Raw genomic sequence first — 22,496 nt, 5'->3', positions numbered from 1 at the left:
CTCATGAAAATCAAAAATACTTCTTCTCATACTATTAATTATTACTGGTAAATTATTTGCATCACATCAGGCTTGTGCTAAGCACTTTTAAGAGGATACTGCAGAACAATTATTCTGTGGTCAGGCCCTTCTGGGAGTTTGGGGTCAGTAAGAAAAGCATTTGCAAAGTAGCCAACAATTTGATTAGTACAAATGACCTGCAACTACTCCAATTAGGAGGTTTCTTGAGTTAGAAATCCGTGACCTACAACGAGTCGTCATGGAAACTGATATGAACGTTTCAGCTCAAAAATCACTTTAAAATAAGGGGTTAGTTCATCATCTCGTGCCAAGTGACATAGTTTCTTTGAATCCAAGATCTCAAATCTGTCTCTATACCAGAAATCTTCTGCCAACTCTAGGTGATGGGGAGAAAGTGGTTGTTTTACTTCTCTTTTTTAACTGTGCTGTGACTGCCTGCAGTACAGCTACGGGGATATCCCCAGAGCAGGAGGACAGACTGGAGAGGTGAGTGAAGGAAGCTGAATAGCATCACTGGGAGCGACCAGAAAGCAAGCTTGGCCAGCGTGTGAGTGGGAAGCTAGAACACATTAATGCATGTGCGTGCCTTTCATTTTCTCTGCACCACCTCTGAGATCTGTGCCAATTTGCAAGGGACCATTTTTTCAGAAATCTCTCTTTCCCTCTCCCCCCTCTCCTCATCTTGTGCTGCAAGGGAACTGTAAAGCTTTTGTTGCATTATGTAAAAGAGGGATGATGCCGAGAGCCTGACAGTGTGTACTTTCCCTGTCATGGCGTGTTCAATGGCTCCCTTTCACTCACAGGCTCTCCCTTCAAAAGCCTGCTGCATGCAGGCTGGTAGAGCTTTCTTCCTGTTCCGTTGTCTTGGGCGAGGAGCTCTGGGCACTCTGTGGCCACCCTGGGTCAGGGGCACACTGACTTCTCCTGCAGGGCTGCGTTTCCTTTTGTGTGCCTTCTCAGCATATGCAGGGCTCAAGAGGAAAGTTTGCCTGTTTGTCACTAAAGGAGCTGCTTTCTTCTATTCTTATTTCCCAGCCACGTGCAGAAGCCCCCACAGCTTTAGAGCCTTTAGAACAATGAAAGGGTAACGAGTCCTCTGTTCACCTGCAGAGAGAGGAGTTGATGCGGTCATAGAAGACATGGAGAGCCAGAGAGATCAGCTGGAAAGGGACCAAATTAAAGGTGTTTACTCTGCAATGTTCCAATGTAATGCCAAGTAATTACCACATACAGTGGGATTTTTGTTTTGTTTCGTTTTGGCACAAGAGAATTCTTTCCAAATATGAATGCATGAGGCCGTCCGGGTGGCTGGGCTCTTAGGTAAATTATAACAAACCTTCCCTATTCCCATATGTTCTTCTCCCTTCCTTCTGGCCTTTGGAAAGCTGGCAGTGCAGAGATGGGAAATGCAAATGCAGAGAGGAGGTCTCGTTCCCAGTGGCAGGGATGCTGCTTCTGCCACTCTGGTGCAGGCTCCTGGCCTCAATACCGTCCCCAAGATGCTCCTCAAATTCAAAATGGTCCAAAGATAGATAGCAGGGAAATGTCCCAGCTGGAAGAAAACTTCCATCTGGGGCATAAAATTCTCCTGTGGTTGAATGTGCAAGCACTGCCTGGTCCCATTGGCACCCTGATCCCGAGAGGAGTGCTGCCACAACAAAAAATGCTCAGGGCTGCCATGGGTTCCTGTGCTTACCACCATCCATGCCTGGCAGTAGGGACTGTGTTAAAGGAGGGAGGGGGAGGGTCAGAGAGCTGCAATTTCAGGTATTTCAGCGCCCAGTCAGAAGGAAACATTTCAATTCTTGTCAGAGTCCATGCTCTCCCCTCTGCTGTGTGGGCTGTAGAGAAGAGAGGGTAATTTTCCTTGGTTTTATTTTGGTGAGAGTCTAGAGACTAAAAACCAAAATTTTAAGGGCTGATGCCACTCCAGATTTCCTTCCACACACATTATCCAACCATCCTAGTCCCACCGATCCTGAGGTCTAATGTAAGGCTTTCAAAATGGTCTCTGTGAGGTGGGCCAGGACCTCTACCCAAAGAGCTCCATCAGCCCAGGTAGGCTGACCCTTCAGGACAAAGCATTGCACAGCACAGTGAGGTGGAGCTTACTTCACATCTGGAGTGTGGATGAAGGCATCCTCTATCCTCTCTCTCTTCCCGTGGCTCTCCAAAAATAAAAAATAAAAATTATTTGCCACTTTAGAGGAGCTTCATTTTTTCATTAGTTTTGTTCCTAAAGAAACTGTCGATATGACTGGCATTAGTTAGTTGGCATTCTTACTGACCTTACCGGCTAGCAGGCTGAGAGCTGACCAGGCAAAGAGCAGGGCCACCAGCACTGAGGAGACTTGCTTCAGCCATGGTGAACAGACATTCCTTCAAATGCTCTTCCTTCTCTCTAAATAAAACTGTACGATTTTAGGATTAGCAAAGAATTGCGGTCTTTTTAGGCAGGCAGCGGGATGTCTGCTATAGAATGAACATCTACAGTATCAGCAAGTGCTGCTCCTTGCAGGCTAACAGGCGTGGACAGCAGCACCCTCAGCATCCACACCATGCGTCTGTTCAGCGTTTGGCCAGGAGCAGTCACCAAGACTGGAAAACAACCAAAACCATTTAAAAAGCCACACAAAGCAAAGGTCACACACTCAGCTTGTGCTAAGGGGAGGTTTCTTGTTTCATAGCATCAGGCAAGCACTGCTCACTTTACAGGGAATTGCTACTTGCCACTGGGCCCTAGTACTCAGACCAGAGAACTTCTGTGCATCCCCCTGGTCGGATGAGGTCTTCCCAGCACCCAATTAGTGAAACCAGTTGTAAGATGAGAGCTGACCAGGATGTCTGCTGGAGGAAAGATTAAATCACACACCACCATCTCATTAGTGTCTGGTTTTCCAAGCTTGCCTTAGAACGGTGGGCTCTTCTGTCCTTTTCACTGCGGGGGCTGGAGCATGTTCACATTTGGCAGGTGTCGCCAAATACTGCCTTTGTTCAGGACTGCTGTCCTTGGTGAGGGCATTCAGGGCCTCTTTTCCTGACCGCTAACTGGTCATTCCCAGTCCTGAAACATTTCATTGTCACTCATCCCCAACTTTTTTTGTCAAGTAGGTATGGCTGTCTTGGTATCTGTTGCATGGTGGATGAGTCTTCTGTCCCCAGGTACCTTGAAACTTTGATTTCTATGAGAAAGAAGGATTTTATAGAGTACCTTTTGCTTTTTCAGATGAAAATATTCACAAATCTGAATCATGCCGCTTAGTTATTTACGAGATTGTTTGCTCATGATTAACAAGACAGCATTAACATGCAGGGTTCATCATGTTTATGCAAGACTGGAGACCAAGTTTTATGCTCTTTAAAAAAGGAAGGGAAGAGCAATCCTAGGACTCAGTGATAAGGTAAATGGTCGGTATCTGTTTGGAACATGTGCTATTTTGCTGGAAGCCTCCTTTAGCTCTATCCGTTACACTCCCCAAGTGTCCTATTACAGCATGCTCTGGTTTTGCATAGAGCTGGCCTGCATTATTTACACGTTGTCTCTGACTGATCATTCCAGACTTCTGTTCAGATCAGAGATCATTTCCAAGGCATTGTCATGCTCCATATGTTCCTCTGAGAGGATACAGACTGACCACCTTTACAGGTGTTTAGGGGTAGAGTTACACTTGTGTGCATGAGCAGTGTTAGAGGATGTAATTAGAGGTGAAGAGAAAATGGCATAAAGATAGGGCAGAGCTCTGCTGCTGGTGTCGCTGCACTAGGCTGTGCTAATGCTGGGTCTTCTGCAGAGTTCACTTTCTGGGCAGGCAGCTGTTTTTACTGAACCATTGTAGCAAATGGCTGTTGTTTGCCTGACACATATGTTGTCAATCAGCCATTTCCAACAGGTTTGTGTTCAAACTGAGTACCTGAACTCGCTGTTCTGCCTTGGAAGAGTTTTCTCCGATTTGCACCTTTTATCAAGCAAAACATCAAAGATGGACATTTTGCCTTCTCATAAGCAAAAACAAGAGAAGAGCTGCTTCTCCAGCTTGCCTGAAGTGCTTCTCTCATCTCTGTGACTCTCAAAGAGTTGCAAATAAAAAGCAAAAAAAGCAAAATCATCACAAATTTTGTACATTTTTCTCTGTGCATATAAAATCAAGTAAACGTAACAGTTGTGCAAAAGTACTTGAGTTCTAAGAAGCAGACGGGTGCATGGTGGTGTTGGCTGTGGGTAATGGAAATTAATAAATTAGACAACATGTAATTGTTTTGATTTAAAGCAGGAGTTGCCATCCTGCTTTAAATGTTTACCATGTTACAGCAGCGTGGCTGCCTGGCTGTTCCTATGTTGCCAAATAATAAGAAAATTGAGCTTTGCTTGAAAGGAGGCAATCCTCTCTCTTCCTTCCCAGTGCTGACACCCTCAGTTATAAGCAGTGCTGGGCTCAAGGGGTTTCTCCATCAGAACTAGCTGCCCGAAATGATTTCAAAGCCATATCCCTATGTAAACAATTCCTAATAGGGTCTTTCTGCAGCAGCTTTAACAAGTCTGCTTTTTCTCCTCTAGATATCACTAATCCTGTTTCCTGTTGTTGACAGAATACACTGATGATGTTCACTCCTACCTTAAGGAGTTGGCATTTGATGGAATACATCAGCTCTAAATCCAAACTGAAAATTTCCTCTGATTTCCCTCAGTTCCTCCCTCAAATTATCTTGATATTGTTGGAAGGTGCAGATATTCATTTCCTATCAGGGCAGTGCAGTCTCAAGCCTTGTATTCATCAGGAGTGGGCATTTGGGAGATAGTCTAGAGTATTGCAAAGATTGGATCTTGGATATGTGTGTTCTCCTATCTGGGAGAGAAAAAGAATGAAATCAATTAAAATATAATAGGTTGGATGCTATACTGGATAAAAAAAAACAAGTCTTGGAGTGGAAAAGCTGTCAGGGATAATTTAACTCACATTTTAATCCTTTCTTTGCAGCCACAGGGACTTAAAACCAGAAAACCTACTGCTGGATGAAAAGAACAACATCCGGATAGCAGACTTCGGAATGGCATCGCTGCAGGTTGGGGACAGCTTGTTAGAAACCAGTTGTGGGTGAGTGTCTCAGAACATATTGCAAATAATCAGTGATGGATTCCAGACATAAAAGTTGTCAATAACAGGGGGGTTGAGGAAGACCTGCAAGCTCACACTGTGCCTCATTATTTCCTAGGAAGTTAGTAAATTGATAAAATGTATGTAGTGTATAAGTTAGCTAAAAGAAGTGGTTTTTGTTGTTGTTGGGGTTTTTTTTAAGTGTTTTACAGTGAAAAGTAGGCTTCTGTAGATGTCATATGTGGATATAAAAGTCAAAGCTTTCAAGTTTGGACTCATCTGCCTATGCTGGCTTGTTTGCTTTCAGTGGACATATGTTTGGGAAATTAAAGCAGTAGTGGTAGCTGTTTTAAGAAGTGGCTTTAAAAATATTGAGGGGTAGAAAAAAAATGGATCTAAGGGATCTGAAATGGAATTTGTGTGTTGTGTTCAGGCTGCCTGCTTGCAGCTTTTCCTGCTTGTGCTCCACTCTGCTTCATTTCGGCTCACATCCAGGATTGACGGGGAGGCAGCAGAGGGTCCTTTGCAATTACAAGCAGGGCATGAATGCAGATACAAAGGAGGCTGCTTGGAGGAATACTGCAGGGGCAGTATAAAAACACTTCCATGTTAATTTGGTTGCCAGCAGGAGCTTTCTAGGAATGTCCAAGGGAGCCAGCAATAAGCCCAACAGCCAATTGAAGCCCTGGTGCCTCGCTGGGGACAGGGCTAGCTCTTGAGGGGCAATACCCTCTGATCCCCATCACCTCTAGGGACACTGCAGGCACTCATAGGACCACAGCCCCCCTGCAGCCGTGGCCCTATGCCACGTTGGCTGTGCATTGTAATGCTGCAGTGAGCTGTGGCAGGGCAGCAGCTGCATTGAGCTGCTGCAGCCTGGCACCACTACGCCAGCTTTTCGTGGCGTCTGAATTTGTAATAGCTGTGAGCTCAGCAACTGGAGTTGCAGGCAGTACCAGCAGCTTTGCGTCTCCTCTGGTATAGATCTACTCTTCTTGGCCCCTGGCAGTGTAAATTTGATGACTGCAGCCCATCTCCATCCTCAGCCTGCTACAGTCTGTGTTTTTTCAGTCTGTGCCCTGAGGCTAGGCAATTCGTGGAGCCGTCCTGGTTCCCTGCACAGCACAGCCACTGCCTCTCAGTCCTGAGCTGTACGGCTCTGCTTTCCAGGTCTTGAATAATGGATTGCAAAATTGTTTGAAGCTGATGATGTGATCGAATGGTGGTTGATGAGAACACTGAGATGCACCCGTTCCTTCCTGTCTGTGTCAAGGCAAGATTTGACCTCTTAACAGCGCAGATGAGAAGCAGGGAGCTATGAGTCTGCACATCTGTTGCTTGCAGCTGCTTTCAAACCTCCCGTCTAGACTAAGAAATGAAGTTCTCACTGCAGTTACCACAAAGACTCTCTACTCTTTAAAGAACATTTTCTCCCTTCCTTCCGTGAAAAAAAAAAAAAACAGAAGTATAAAACCCAACCCAGTCTCACATTGCCCTGCAGGATTTTTCAGACTCCCCGGGAACCTCTCGGTAGGGTTCCTGTTCTTGTTAGCAGTGGGCTCTGTCATCCAGGTCTAGAATCTCAAAGGGAGATTTCCTTTCCATAAGCAGTGCTGGAATTCAAGCCTCCATGCTTGAAGCAGAGCCAGCCCCCACGATGCGGCCTTAAAACGCGCTAATAAAGAAATCAATGGAACGGAAGAGACGTGCCTGTAATAAACAGAACACAGCAGCAACACTATGATCTCCTGCCTTGCAGATGCATTTTAAGTGTGGTGCCAATCACTAGGCCTCCATGTGAGCTATTACACCACTTCATTAATTCTCCTGGCATGGAGCCCAGCATGGCTGGTACTGGTGTCTTGTGATCTATCTGGTTTGGGGGGTGAAGGGAGGAAGGAAGGGAGGAGTATATAACAGTGTGCCACACTGTTCACAAAGAAAGGCAATCCCATTATGACTCCCTTTCCCTTGGAGAGCAGAGTAACCAACCTCAGAGCTTTTTGAGGCAACAATTTCACCTCCCCTTGTAGCTGGTACTTTGAGCCAGCATGAAAAGGAGCAAGACAGACCGAATTGTGGCTGAGATACTGAGCTTTAATGAGATGTTCCTCCATGCACCCAGAAGTTAATTTCCAGAATGGTTTTATCTGTGCTGTGAACACCGATAATGAGATGAAACTGTAACACTTGCATTGACAGTCAGGCAAGGAGTCTCCAGGTATTTCTGTCGGGCAGAGTGGGAGGATCAGCTGGGGTGTAGCAGCATGATGCAAGGAACTTCGTCAGTACAGCAGAGCAGTTACAGTGCAGTCAAAAATCCATTGCTGCCACAAGTGAACTGCTGAGTCCAAAGTTTGGATAGGCTTTAGGTCATCCCAGATCCTCAGCGGGCCTCACCAAGATATTCACGCAGCCTGAGATATGCCAAATGGCAAACCACAGAGTCAGTCTGATGGGAGCTACTCCTTAGATCATTCACCATGGTTTTCTGTAGTATCAATGGCTACCTGGAGAATGTGGTAAAAATTCAGTCCGGTTGTGTTTGTGTAGGAGAGGGAGCTAAGGACAGACTGGCTGTTTCATTGACATCATTTGTCACTGGGAGACTGCAAATCAGGCCATGCTTGTGATGAATCCCCATTACTGGAATCCTGTATTGCACGAATCCTGTGTATACACAGCACAGAGGAACAAGCTGTAGTTTTAAACACGCGTCTTTAGACCTTTGAATGGAAGAGGAGCTGTATGAATAATTCTGCTTACTGCAGAAACTGCACAACAAGGCATTCTCATGGAGAGATGGTCCTTGAAATGCCCAAGTAACAGGGCACTCCCCCATCTCTTTTCACAGTGATTCTTCCCAGCATGCTGCCTCGCAATGCTGTGGAATGGTAGATGCTGTCCAATCCCTCCTGACTTGTCACTAGGCAAGAAGAATGAGTGTCTTACGGTTAAACCTCTGGACTGGGACCCAGGTGATCTGAGCTTGATTTCTGTCTTTGCTGCAGGCATTCAGGGTGGTCTTAGACAAGACACATTACCTTTTTGTGCTTCAGTTCTTCATCTGAACGAGTCATTGCAGTGCCCAAGTTGCTCTGAACATAAACTGCAGTCATTTCTAAAGGAGTCTTGGAAAAGTAGGAAGGGTTGGGAAATTCTCTGGGCCTTGTTCTCTTTTCTTGAACAAAGAGGGCTCATTGCTAAACTGAAAGATTGAGGAAAATACTGTTGAGGTACAATTCTTGGGATTTTGTAATGATCCTTCCTAATTCCCCATTGCTCCTTACAGAAAGCTGACAAAGTACATTTTTGCCATCTCCTCACTTCTCTTCATTTCATTTGTGAAACGCTGCGTCCCACTGGAAGGAGATTGCTGCAGGCTGCCAGGAGATGGGAGAACCCCACAGCAGAACTGCTCTCTGTGCTGCCTCCAAATCTCTCTATCCCAAACAAATGAGAGCTAAGACAAAGCCAATATAAAGGTAGCTTGCTGTAGCACCAGACCTGATCTGTAAAGAGGCAGTTGGTACACAGACTGCCACCACTGCTGGCAGGCCCACAATTAACTGGGTGTATGTGCAGCAGTCCCCACATAACAGCGTCTCCGTAGGGAAACCCTGGCCTGATCCAGAAAGCCGTGTGCCTGTGGGAGAACAATGCTGATTATGACCTCTAATTTTATTGAGTGAGAAGAAAGCCGTTGTGCCTGCCGGTGGCATAATGATGGAAGAGAAAACAGCAACTTCCAACACCAGCACCGTGCATTCCTCTGCTCTCAGCTCTCCGTAGCAATTCCCAGCAACACTTTGTAGACCCACCGGCTGTCTGTATACATCAAAAAAGCACCTGTTCTCATTAGAATTGATCATTGGCTCTCTTTGAGCTCAGGGCATTTGGAACATCCAGTGCGCTGTGTGTTTGTTAAAAATGTTAACAGATTTCATCTAGCTCCTGGTTCCCGTACACCTTGTATTTGGCGGATCACCACACCTGTGATGAGATTAGTTCAGAAGGGTGGTGTGGTACTCAGCTGCCGTACACCTCAGTGTCCAAGCACCGCTTCTGATTTTAATGATAAGGCATGATGCTGCACATATTTTATAAATGTGCACATCCACTTTATATAGTTGTGTATACAAATGTGTGCATGTTATCTAAAACATACGCAAGTGTCCTGCATCCAGATACTGCTAGTGTTGCAAATTTAGGCTCTTAAACTTGGAAAATGCCAGAATTAGCAATTTTTACCCCATCTCACCAAGAGCTTCCATTACCAGCACTCCATTTCCATCTCCTTCTCTGTTTTCCACTCCATTCTTAGCAAATTCTGCCAGTCATTTCTGCTCCATATTTGGTCCCATGTCCCAGATCCTTTACTCTTTTGCTAAATTCCAGCTCTAGTTTCCCCTACTTCATTGTCCCAGTCTGTTGCTCTCAGTCCCAGATCTAACTCCTGTTATTTTTGCACTCAGCTGGGTATCAGTTTTAGATAAAAAGTTTGGTCTGGGAAGTGTTGCCAGTGCTGGTTGAATTTTCATCCTGATGCTCTGGAAAAATTCCATCAGTAAATGCAAACTGTGCTTTTCTATTGGTTATGTTTGAATACATTTTTCCAGAGAATGTGAACAAATCATTAAGTTTTCCCTTTACATTTGAGGATGCTAGAAATTTTCCTTTTTTTATGGGAGAAAACATATTTAATTTAAATTAGATTTAAATAGTGGAAATGTTTTGGCTTGTACACAGCACACATGCATACACAAACATGAAACCAGTGTGAGGCAGACAACCGGCAGAGAAAATCTCAGAGACGTTAAATTGATGGTAAGCCATAAGCAATTTAAAATGAGGATTATGAAGGGAAATATCAGACAACTTTATTAATAAGGAGTAATATTGGCCTTGCCTATAATACATCCCAAGGTATGTTAAAAGAGTTTTAATTCTGCAAAATAAAGCACTGAGATAAGATATGCTACTCTTTAAGTTGTCCGTATAAAATTAACTTGGCCCCAGAACATTCATGCACATTAGAATATGGCCTTTAATTACAAGCTTGTACAGTTCTTTTTCAGCAAATCTTTGTCTCATTTGGTGTTTTGATGATGGTGTGTTGTTTTGTTTTTGTTTTAACAGCTATTTAATATTTGATTTTTCCTCATCATTCATTTTATGGATCTATTTATAATTTCTGCTCACCACATTGAAGCCTTGCTATGAATGCTAGGTAGGATTTTCATCTCAGTCTTAAATTTACAAATATTCACTATACTGAAAATTGGGGAACCTGCAGATTGAGATTAGTTGTAAATGTCTTGGTTTAAGGTGCCTTTTTGTGTGCCTTCACAGATGGATTCCGGGAGAGGGTCAGAGAGTTTGATTCTCCAGTAAGCCAACCAGATGGATCTATCCCAAAGTTGTCCTTCATGGCACCAAGCAACCAAGCTTTAGCAATTCTTAGCTTTTGAATATTGAATTTTGCCATCTTTGTGCCCTTTTAATAAAATGGTCTGTTTCAGTTTTTCAATTAAGATCTCTTAAAGGATCCAAGTCTTAACAATTTGAACTCATATATTAATTAATGAACTGATTTGCAAATTCCCAGAAAGTCTACTTACACTTGGGGAGTAAACAGCTGTAAGATGGCTTGGCTGAGGGCTAGATGCTGAGTTTTCTCATATAGAGCTCAATGTCTGAATTGAAGATGTAATTGCAAAACAGCACTCAACCTTAACCACAGCTCGCACTTTAATTACAGCCCTACCTACAGCTACTGCCTTCACTGCAGCCCTAACTACCTGCTGCTCCTGGAACCGTTTCTTCCCTGCATTACTTTCCTGTGTGATCTGTGGCTGTTACTTTCTCCACTCAGGATGTTCTAGCATGCAACCTTCTGAAGAACTCCTGAAGAGCTTATCTATTTTGCTGCTCCTCTGGTGTTCCCCTTCATCTCAGCCCTTTGCTACCCAGAACAGGGGGAAAGTACAGGCAGCCTTTTGCACTAGCAAGTGGCTTCTGTTTCTGAAAGCCGGCTTGGAAATACTGAATAACATGGAGGTAGAAGGGACTCTAGCATCTGAGCAACAGCAAAACCAGCCAGACACAGGAGGACTTCATTGCATCCACTTTATCAAGGTATCTTCATGCATAGGAAAACAGAGAGAGTGAGACTTCTTCCTTTCTGAAGAAACACTGCCTCTAGCTGTGAGGTCTGAAGAATGGCAGTCAGAGAAGCATTTCTTGTTCCCCAAATCGTATCTGCTTAAGTCATGGATCCAAAGGCCCCAACATGGACACTCATCTTTGATGGGACCTGGGAACTGTCAGGAAGTGCAGTAGATGACTTGTCACTCTGTAGAGTAAGGTCATACAGAACACCTCTCCCTGTGCTTCCTGATCAACCCACTGCTTCACTGGAAAAGCAGTTGCTGCAGAAGCCATACACAGGCAGGCAGTCTGTGTGTGCACAGTGCAGGTCTCTTTTACCTGTGTAAGGAAACAGTAGGTCAGAACTGCTTGCACAAGTCAGACGCACATCACATCTGCACTGAAGATACGGCACTGGTTGTCTCAGATCTGCTGTAGGATCACCGTATCTTGCTATGCACAGATCAGAAATTACTTTTCTATTTTTTCAGGTGAGATTCAGGATAGATGCACCAAGGATATATCCATTTCTCTCTGCATGCATGACCCTTGTTTAAGGTTGTCCTGGATGTCACCAATGCACTCTGGCTTATTTCCTCTGGTCAAAGTCCCACGTAAATGCTTTGCTAAGGGTTCCCAAGATCTTTTAAGATTCTTGTGTCCAAGAGTCACAGCTGTGAATGACCGCTCAGAGAGCCCTTCCTGCCCCAGGCAGGCTAGACGGGGAAAATCAACATCACCCTTGAAATAAACACTGCCAGCATCGGAGCTTTTTTGCAGCAGTACCCGCAGGCAGCAACTGCTTCTTGATCTTGCTGAGCAATATACTTATTTGTTATCAAGGGCAGATTGTGGCTTTTGCTGCACAGAGATGTAGCTGAAAGATGAGGAGATGGCCTAGGGGAAAAGGCAGGGAATGTCGCTCTGACACACATATATTGAATAATTAGCGATAAGAGCCAAAGAAATATTCATGACTCTGTAGAAAGATAAATAGATTTTTGATTAAATTTGAGTTTTCTCTTTAAAGCAGTTGAAGTTGCTCTGTGATTGGCAGCATGGAAATGAGTTTTCTACGGATTCTGGCTGGCCAGAGGATCCCGTTTAGAGCTGTTCGCCAAGATAATGCTGCAGATATCTAGCTAGTGCGTGCTGGCAAGAATTTAGAGTGGCTATGCCAGAAACCTCTGCTCTCTGGGCAGTTGCAGTGCAGCTGTTGAATGATCGAATCAATCCAACTTGTTGAAAGGATTTATTATAGCTTTTTCTCTGCCCATTTTCCTAAACTTTAGTCGAATTTCACTGGTGTCTTAAAATATACCTGGCAGGTTCCACTGCACTCCAGGAGACATCAGGGAAGTAAAATGCTTTAAGCGCATTTGTTAGAGAGACTCATAAATGGGCACCTACCCATCTTGGGGTCTTCACAACACCTACATTTTTCTTTTCAAGGGTGTTTGCACAGAAAGCTGTCAAGATGGTTGTATCCTGCAGCATTTGTAATTAAGGATTCTGAAATATGTCTTTGTTGGAGTCATCAGTATACAAATAAAAACTCAGAAGCACTTTGCAAATTGAGATAATGATTCATCCAGCACACCCCAGGTGGCATGTCCACCTAAACAGTATTGTGCTGAAGGATGCTGTGCTATGGGTTCTGTTCCTATAACTCTCTTTGCCACAATATTTTTGTTCAAGTTTATATCACATTACCACCTTCCTTACACCTCCCATCCTACCCCCTGTTTGCTGCCCTGTTGAAGCAGGCTTATGCTAATCATAGAACCATAGAAGGTGAACCTATGATAAGGTTCACAGAGCTGTGCTTCTGTTTTGCTCATTACTTTGTGAGACAGGTATTGCCCAGCCATGGTTGTGTTTGTCACAAGAAACAAATGCACAAATGAAGACAGGCTCAGGGACTGCTGGGAGGTGTCAGTATAAACAATAGTGAGATTGGCACGCAGGTCTCAGGCAGTTTGCATCCCTTTTTCTTGTCAAGTTACTTTAATGAAGGCTATAAAAATAAATAGCCCTGGCTATAATCTTTAGGAATTAAAATGATTACCTGGCAAGTTGAAGTAATTAACTATTCTCAGCCAGGAATCAAGGCAGAGATATATGTGTAGAAGGATGCAACAAGAATATATTAACTCACTAGGTAATAGTACTGCTGTCTATCCTTTTTATTGTTGTTGTTTGGTTGTTTTGGTTGTGTTTTTTTTTTTTTTTTAAGGAAAAAAAATGCATGTTGAAACCATGTATTGGCAGCTGTAATGACCGCTGGAGTAATTGAGAGCAGTCTTAGCAGAAGAAATGCAAGAAAATGTTTGGGGATGCATGTGTTTGTTCTGAAAACATTGTTATGTTTGTTTGTTTGTTTGTTTTCCTAAAAGGCTTTCCAATGCATGTCTTCCTTCTAGTTAGATACATGGTCAAGTAAAAGCACATGGTTAGAAGGCTGGAATTTTGTATAATCGCAGAATATGCCTGGTCTTCTCTTCCTTTCTAGCTTTTAAGAAATTCGTAGTAGGGCCACAGAATTTTGCATTATGCTAGCTGACCGTTTTCAGAGTTTGTCTTACAAAGGTATTCTCATTAAGGTAAGGAAAGAAAGTGCTGGCTTTGCACACTTGCTTTCTGTATAAGCAAGCCAATCCAAAGCAAAATTGTTAAAGCAAAAATTGTTAAGCAAAATGGAAATGCAAATAATTCATAAATACCAGACTGTTGCATGCTCATTCAACTGTATTTTGTGTTTCAGATCACCACATTATGCCTGCCCTGAAGTTATCCGGGTAAGATGATTAAAATCAGTGTACCTGTATTTTAAAGTGTCACTCATTGCGTATGTGCTGATAGACCCTCCCTACAAGAAATCTGTCCACAGCAGACAGCATGGGAAGGGAGACAGCGAATGTAACTGTGGTTGTGGTTGTTTGGCTCAGCTCTGAATCAAGCCACATCAACCGTGGGAGGGAAATGATCCCATGTTGTTCTCACAGTACCCTTTGTGCCATGTGTTCAGACAGAAAAGCAGTAGCCTCAGTTAACTTGATCTTTCCACCCAAGGAGTGCAGTCCCCTATGTTCTGCCTTCCCTGATGTAGCTATCATTTCAGCAGAAGAACTGGGGTTGGCTGTCAGTGATGTTGGTTTCTTTTATGTGATATAAACTATCCTTTCCCCCTACTCTTCCTTTGTCCTTTTAAAATAAGTACCCCAGATTTCAGTGGGCAAGATTCACCCTGTAGCCCCCTGTAGGCACTGGAAGGATGCTATAAGGCCTCCCCGGAGCCTTTTCTCCTCCACGCTGAACAACCCCAGCTCCCTCAGCCTGTCTCCATAGGAGAGGTACTCCAGCCCTCTGAGGATCCTTGTGGCCTCCTCTGGACTCACTCCAACAGGTCCATGTCCTTCTTATGCTGGGGAGCTGAATCCAGAACTAGAGAGGTCTCAGGAAAGAAGCCTATCACCCTTTTGGAGCATATCATTAATATAAAGCCAAACAAGAAGCGTACAGAGGACACTGTCCAACCAATACCTGAGTTCACAAATAATGTGACTGGTGATGAGCTCCCTGAAGAACCAAGGAAGAGAACACCTTCTTGATGTCTTTAATGCACCTCTGACTCTGTTTAAGTGCCAGTTCTAAAATTGTTCCAGTCATCAGCCATTCCTGCCTTGCTCCCCACTTCTGACCCTGTTCTTGCAGAACCCAAATAAGACTGTAAACTGATGTTCATAAAATTCAATTAATGGGCTGTGCTGTGGCCTTCTAGTTGGGAAGGCCACCTTGGGAAGCAGGTGGCTGAACCAAAATGTGGGATTTCCCATTCTCCTCTCTCGTGTTCTTCAAGGGTAATTAATTCATTTACTAGTGAGCACTCTTTTGAACCTGTGTCGTTGCTGTGCAGGGAGAAAAATACGATGGAAGGAAAGCAGACGTCTGGAGCTGTGGAGTCATTTTATTTGCGTTGCTAGTGGTGAGTCATCTTCCTTGCTCTATCCTTTAAAAAGAAAAGAAAAATCCCAAAATGCTGCTGTATTTAATGGTGATTCTATTGACATCATGTACAGATTGTCGTTTTTTTTAGTTCCCCTATTTTTGTATCTCTCGGTTGCATCCTTTCCTCTTAGTTCTACATCAGTCCCAAAGGAAAAGCATGAAGAATATTTCACTGCTTCTTTGAAATGCGGCTGCTCTGCACGGGAGAGCATAGACAAGTGCTGAAGTCTTGCCTCCATAAATGTTCTTTGCTGTGTTGTAATATTGCAGCCCTTTGAAAAGCCCCATTCAAAGCACACTGATTTTTTTTTACCCAAAAGAATGCACAGGGTTACAACTCCAGGACACAGAGAATGTCAAATAAGTTGCCCTTCACAGGATTAAAACATGGCTGGGTTTGGGAAGCATTTGTTTTTTTCTGCTGTATGTATATATGCATTTCAGTAGGTATATGCATACATTAACTGCAGTCCTTTGTCAAGAGAAGATTTAAGTGCAACAATTTTGTTTCATGCAAGTATTGAGCTAAGTTTTTATTTGGTTCACTTGAGAATATAAAACTAAGCCAGTAGTACAACATTTAAATTAGTTCCCATCTGGCTCAGATGTAATACTTTCCTTAGTATTCAAAATGTAGTATCTTGTAACTTAGCCGTCTTTCGATCAAAGTTTCAATTCTCTGCAGAATTTATTCTGATTTGCAGTGTAATGTAACACTCCCAAACATACAATAATTGGATGTCCAGCTGAAAGCAGATAGGCTTGGCATGTTATCAATTTCCATGGTTAAGTGTAGGAAAATACAGATATAAGTTCATGTAAGTATGACATTACTACATGCAGAATTAATAGTATATGTGAGAATAGATTTAATGTGCATTAGTTTTTTTGTAATAGTGGGAACGATCATCTACAATTACAAAAATAACAACCCTGAAGCCAAATTTTGATGTCCTTTTATGATTATTAGTAAACCTAGTTACTAATTCTTCACTTAAATGTTTTATTTTGACAAAAGCATTTGTTCAGTGAAAATAAAAATTTCTGCCAGGGTTAGATTCTGTTCATAATTTTGGCTTAAAATACTTGAAAATTAGAAAGGATTTTTGTTTCAGAAATTATACTGATAATTTTTTAAAATAGTTAGAATCAAGATATCGTGAAATAATCTCAGTATGATGCTTTAATTCACCTTAACAAATTTTGTTCTTTTTTCTTTTTTGGTTATTAAAATTTTCTGATATTTCTAATTTTAAAATTTATTAACGTGATGTTGCAAGGGAAGAGTTTTAACTGTCTCACTAAGTATCCCCTGTTCATCTCTTGCTCTTGAGCAACTATTTGCATGGGTGACAAAGCAGAGGTATAAAATGAGCTCTTAATATGACTTACTGAGTTTGTAAGAAAAGACAAGAGAAGGTGGCAAGATGGCTAGGACTTGTGGGAGTGGCCTTTTCCTTTTCAGGTGGATTCTCTGTCAAGATTTGGTGTCTGTCTGTTGCTGGGAAGCATCTTCATCTGTTCCTACATATATACATGAGCCTGCAAAACGACTGAAATAAGTCTATTATTGACAGAGAGTGCAGAGCTCTCCAGTTAATTATGTCAGGAGAAACCCTGCAAAAAGTCTCAAGCTGTAATAGCAGGTGGTAGTAATAAAAGAGCTGTAGTTGTTACCTTCAGGAAATGCCACAAAGCAGCCTTGCTGTCTTCATCGTGGATTAAATTGTGTTAGCCAAAGTACTGAACTATCAGAATTGATTTTCCTGTGAGTCTGGAATGGTTAGGAGAAAAGCAGGTAACTCAGGAGGTTGGTTGCAGAAGACAGGGAGGCTCTTTCTTCATGGCTGCTTGAATGAACAAACAAAAGTAAATAGTGCCCAGTAGCTGTTGCCGTCAGGTGGGCTTTCTGAGGCTTCTGTAAATGGAGCTGTTGGTCTCACTAAACCAGACACAGGCCTCCTTATACAGATGCAATACTCGCTGTAGTAAGAGCAGTGCCAGCACTGACAACTGAAAGCTTCATTATCACAGCAGCTGACAGCTTGCAACTTCCTACAAACCTTCCTGGAAATCGAAGAAGCTCAGCACCTACCAGAATTAGTCAGTGAAAGAGGGAAGTGAGAACATCCAGGAAGGTGCAGACTTGCTATAAGAGGATATTGGCTTCAGTCGGTGGAGTTATCCTAAAGATTTCAACTTCTTTTTTCCTTTTTGTCCTTGCAGCAAGGATAGGCCTTTTGCTGCTTTTTGTGACAAGCTGATGATCTATTCAAAATGTAATTCCAGCTAAAAAAACTCAAGCCATTCATGTAAGTGAGCTACAGTAGGGAAGCAATAGGAACTGATGACCTGACCACAGCATGGGAACTGCATGAAGTGTATTAACCAGGGAGAATGTCTGCTGCTTCCAAAAGGCTAAAGTTGGTTAGGGTTTCTTTCAGCTGTGTCATTCCACTGCTCCGTCAGAAAGAGGATGTTCTTTGCTGAAAGTCTCTCAAATGCTGTTCACCTCCTTTCCAATGTCTGCAATAAATGTGTCTCGGGAAGATTAAAAATAAGGAGACGATAAACATTGCTGCAGTGAAAGTACGCCCAGGAGGAATACCAGCAGATCAAAAGCTTGAGCTGAATTTAAGTGAATCCATGCATCTTTGCTGAATTTGCCTGGAAAGGCAATTTCATATTTTGTATTATGCTTTATACTGGTAGTCATTTTCTAATTAAAGGTTAAAAAAAATATATACTGTGTCCTCAGTTTTTTTCCTGCATTGGAGAAAACACAGCAGCACTAAGAAATTATTTATTTTCAGTGGATAAAAAGACTGTTTCACTTATTATAATACTTCATTATGAGCTGATTTTCTCTTTTCCTTTCTTTCATGATGTTTATCTTGGCTTTTCTCCTTTTGCCCTTTCCAACTAACTCCCTTGCCCTCCTCTCTCCTATCCCCAACTCTGTCACATCCCTGCAGGGTGCCCTGCCGTTCGATGACGACAACTTGAGGCAGCTGTTGGAGAAGGTGAAACGTGGAGTGTTCCACATGCCACATTTTATCCCTCCGGACTGTCAGAACCTCTTGCGGGGGATGATTGAAGTGGATGCCTCGAAACGTCTCACGGTAGGAAGGCATTTGCTGCAAGCCATGTGGCCAAGGCTTCACTGGTCACTTCGTTGCAGTTGCGGGTGTATAATTAAGGAAACTTGTTGATTTGCTGCCAGTCCTGTGTGTTTCTTCCTGAACCAAGGATGAGTGGAGTTAGTGGAGTCTGGGGAAGAAGTTTGATGCCTTCTCTTTTAAATGATGGGGCCAGATTACCTTTGTGTTGCTTCTCTAGCTTCATAATTCTCCCTCATATGCCACAGTGGGCATTTAGACTAACTCCTTCATGATGTCAACACAGTGCTACTGACCCATTAGCACATTTTGGAGTCCACCTGGGTAGTCTGGCTCTCCTGGTAGGTGCACCAGTTTGTCAGGGATGTGATGTAATTGTTTGAAGGTCAAAACTGCTAGGACAGTTCTTTGAAGCTTTGCTATTAAGCAGAGTACATTTTTTTTCACATTTCTAACAAAAGTGTGGCTTCTCGCTTCATGCCACACAGCTGCATTGTATTCTATCCTGCATGTGCTCTGCATTATCCTGTGGCAGCATTCAGAGTGGGTACCTTCTAGTTCGCTATTCCATGTCGTGCCCTGTGGTCCTGAGCACGATTAGACCTGCAGTGCTGAGCTCCTGGCATTTGGCATTGAATCATTGAATCTTTGCATCTCAGATACATCCCGTCACTACAACAGAGAGCCTGCAAGGGTGAGCACTGTGTAGTGATTGTATCCTTCATTAACACTGTGGTAATTATTTTGGGGAATTAAAAAAAATTAGCAATTAAAATCGTTTTGGAAAGCAAGATTGCCTGCTTGTCAGTGGAGGCTTCTGCCTTTATGGGTACATTGCCCTTGTAAATCCTATTGTCAGGCTCTGGTGATGATTTTATACAGATTTACTAAGCTCACAGATTCTGAGTGGGAGTATGTATAAAGAAATGTAAATTTAAAACTCCTCCTGGTTCTTCAGTCTGCTAAAATATTTATAAATAAACTCTCAGATCAGTGCTTGGCCTCTCTGCTGAGATTGCTAACAGCATCAGTCTCCACCAGCTGTGATGGTGCTTTTGGGATGCACACACCTGTCTGCTAAGAAGTGAACTGAAGCTCCCTTCTCAACTCTCTTAAGAATAGTACCTGGCAGCTGCAGCCAGGTTTTTATTTCGTTCCTTACGAAACCAGGTCATGCACGGGTGACGTAGGTAGAAAGTTCTTTATGGTATTACAGGTATCCTTACCTCTGCAAACACAGTAACCATCACATTGCAGTATGGGAGTAGCACTGATAGAAAAATAAATACATATGTTAGGCACTTCAAAAGCCCTTTTTCATTATATTTTTAAAGAAAGTGAGAAAACAATATTTTTTCAAGTATTTTTATGCGAAGAATTCTCCAGAGGCTAGGGCTGTACTCTGAGAAGTGAGACAGGTGTTTTTTGTGACTGAGAAAGTCACTAAGTCCTTCTCTACCTCAGTTTCCTTTCCATGAGGTGAATGTAACAGTATTCCCTGCCTCACAAACTGGATAGAGCAAGGCAATAAGGCAGCAAGGGGTGGGTAGACGAGCCCCTGAATGACGAGCATACTGCCTTTGCTTCCCAGATACATACATTGCTGCTCTTGCTCCGGAAACCAGCATGATGCAGAACAGATGAGATGTTCTTATTTTTCTCTGAAAGATCTTAGTGCAGATGGCTTGAGTATGCCAGTGAGCAGATCATCAGACATTAGATCTTCTTCAAATTGTTATGATTTAATTTTGTTATAGAACAATCCAATTTCTTAGTATTGCCTGAAGGTTTTGAATTATGCGATACAACAGAAACTGTACACACACAAGAGAGAAAAACGTTAAAGTAAATCAAGGTCCCATAGTGATCTCCCCCTTTTCTTGATCAAAAAGAAGGTCTTATTTCCTTAGGGAGAAAGAAAACAGATCAGTTATGGACAAGCACTAACCAGTAGATTGTGAATAAGAATTTGAAATAAAATATCTTTAGGAGCTGAGAGATGAGAGGAAAAAAGGATTGGTCTTTGTTACTAGCTGCAGTCTTATTTTCATTATTTTAGGGTCTTGGTTTGCTGTCCCTGCTGCTGTCACACTTCCCTTTCTATGCTGTTAGCGTTGTGGTTGCTTAGAGCGCCAGGCAGAAGGGAGCTCTTTGTTTACTGCACAGGAGCTGGGAATTTATTTCCAGGAGAGATCTGAATTCTGTTTCAGCTGCGTCCTCTGAAGAAAGGATATAAGTATGGGTTTATTTGGAAGCCTCTATTCCTGGAAAATTTCTCACTTGAATCAATTTGATGTTTATATAAAGATGTGAGCAAAATTGTGGCCTGGGTACAATAAGGACAGATGTAGTTGTTACCATTAGTGATTGTTCGTTCAGTGTCTTACTAGTGAATTCAGCAGAAAAATATAGTGAATGTAAGGTCACTAGATTTTTTTCTTCTATTTTTCCTTTCCTCTCTCTGCTTTGTTTCTTCTTTTTTTTTTGATTTATATCTTTTTTTCCTTTTCCTCCAACTGCATTTCCCTCCCTGCAGTAATTGCCATTTCACAGCACACCCACACCTTCCCCAGTCCATCTGTTAAAATGATCAACAAAAACAGAACTAGTATTCACATTCAACTGTCATCATTCGGCTTCAGTGGTAGAGCTTGAGACAATTAATGGAGAGGAGAGTACTCGGAATTATTGTTGCTGGCCCTTTCCTGCCTTCAGAAATTGGCATTACTTTTCAGTGTATATGATTCATTTATGGAAAGAAGAGTTCATTATTTCTTAGTGGAATAATCTTCATGCTCACCATGTGTTATGTAACCTGAAGAACAGACAGTGGGATGTGCCTGACCACACTCCTTTACTGGGCTTGATTACCATACTTTGAGTACAAACATACTTTGAGTAAAAGAATCCATGTTTTTCTTTCAGTAGGCTGCAAAAGGAGATCCTAGCTTCTGGGCGTGGTATTTCTGACCACCTGTATTCAGGAAAGATTAAATCAAACTGGCAGTGGTGTAAAGGATGAATACTAAGGTGGTCAGAACTGGAGAGAGCTTGTCTGAATAACAGTCTAAAAGAGCTCGACTTAGTGTACCCAGGTGATGTGTGAGAGAGGATGCACTAGTCATCCTCATATGCATTAGAGGTAATTACCAAGGAGAGGTTTATTTAAACTAAAGGAAGATACTGTCACAAAAACACATGTATGTCAAATAGCCTGATGTGAAAGTAGGCTGGAAATTGGAAAACGCATTTTAGCTGTATCAGTGGGGTTCTGGGACAGCTTTCTAGTAGAAGTAGTATCAGGAGGGCAAAGTGAACTAGTTTTCAGTTAGATAAGGTTTATGGAAGAAAATGAGTGCTCTCAGTGCCTGCAGTATTGCAGGATACAGTTCCTTTCGATTATGTGCACTTTGGAAAGTGAATGTTTTCTCCTTGGATGTTTTCAATGATTCAGCATCTTTACAGTGGAGAATTACAGTTCCTGTGGTAGAATCCATTTGCATTCTCCACTGATGTTTTCTTCTGCAGAAACACAAAGGCAAAGAGGGGAGAGTAAGGAGCTTTTGGTCCACTCTCCTGTTAAAGATGGGTGAGCATTGTCAAAACTGTGTATGTGTAGTAAGTTGGATCAGAGCAGATCAGTTATTGCAGAATAAGCTATTATGATAAAACTGTTACTGTTCCCAGTGCTGACATTTTATTCCAGAATAAAATGACTTAACTTGCATTGAGTGTCCACATAGATGTTAAGTCTGAAATACTAGCCAAGTTAAATTACCCAAATTTTCAGAATCTCTTCTCTGATGTTCCTTTTTTTTTTCCTGGGGTCTAATGCGTGCTAATGATGACGTTATCTCTATTGCTTGGAGCACAGAATCTAAAGAATGTTAAAAAAACAACTGAGGGAAAACTTATCTTGCTTCCTTCATTTTTCTAGAAGGTCTTTTGGTAAGGTGCCTATCACATCATTCAGATTATCTCACTTCACCACCTGTAGAATGGAGGTAATTGTCCAGTTGATGTATTTTAGGCAGTATGCTTTTGGCTGCCAAAGGCCTATTCCTACAATGTGCACTTAGCACAGTGATGCCTTGCCCTTGTCAAG

General features: G+C 42.5%; 1 protein-coding gene across 8 annotated transcripts in view; it reads left to right on the top strand.

The window, feature by feature from the left end:
• The window catches only part of BRSK2 (BR serine/threonine kinase 2), a 308,810-nt gene that overhangs the window by 217,932 nt on the left and 68,382 nt on the right, over positions 1–22,496 (top strand). For all 8 annotated transcript variants that reach the window (XM_066997946.1, XM_066997944.1, XM_048066549.2 and 5 more), the window contains 4 exons: positions 4,998–5,114; positions 14,029–14,062; positions 15,181–15,249; positions 18,248–18,394. In XM_066997946.1, the coding sequence (XP_066854047.1) occupies positions 4,998–5,114; positions 14,029–14,062; positions 15,181–15,249; positions 18,248–18,394 (367 nt within the window). The remainder of the gene's footprint in view (positions 1–4,997; positions 5,115–14,028; positions 14,063–15,180; positions 15,250–18,247; positions 18,395–22,496) is intronic.

This window comes from Anser cygnoides, chromosome 5 (genome assembly GCF_040182565.1).
Source record: "Anser cygnoides isolate HZ-2024a breed goose chromosome 5, Taihu_goose_T2T_genome, whole genome shotgun sequence".
In the NCBI taxonomy this organism is placed as follows: Eukaryota; Metazoa; Chordata; class Aves; order Anseriformes; family Anatidae; genus Anser; species Anser cygnoides.
This window is presented reverse-complemented; position numbering and strand designations above follow the sequence as displayed.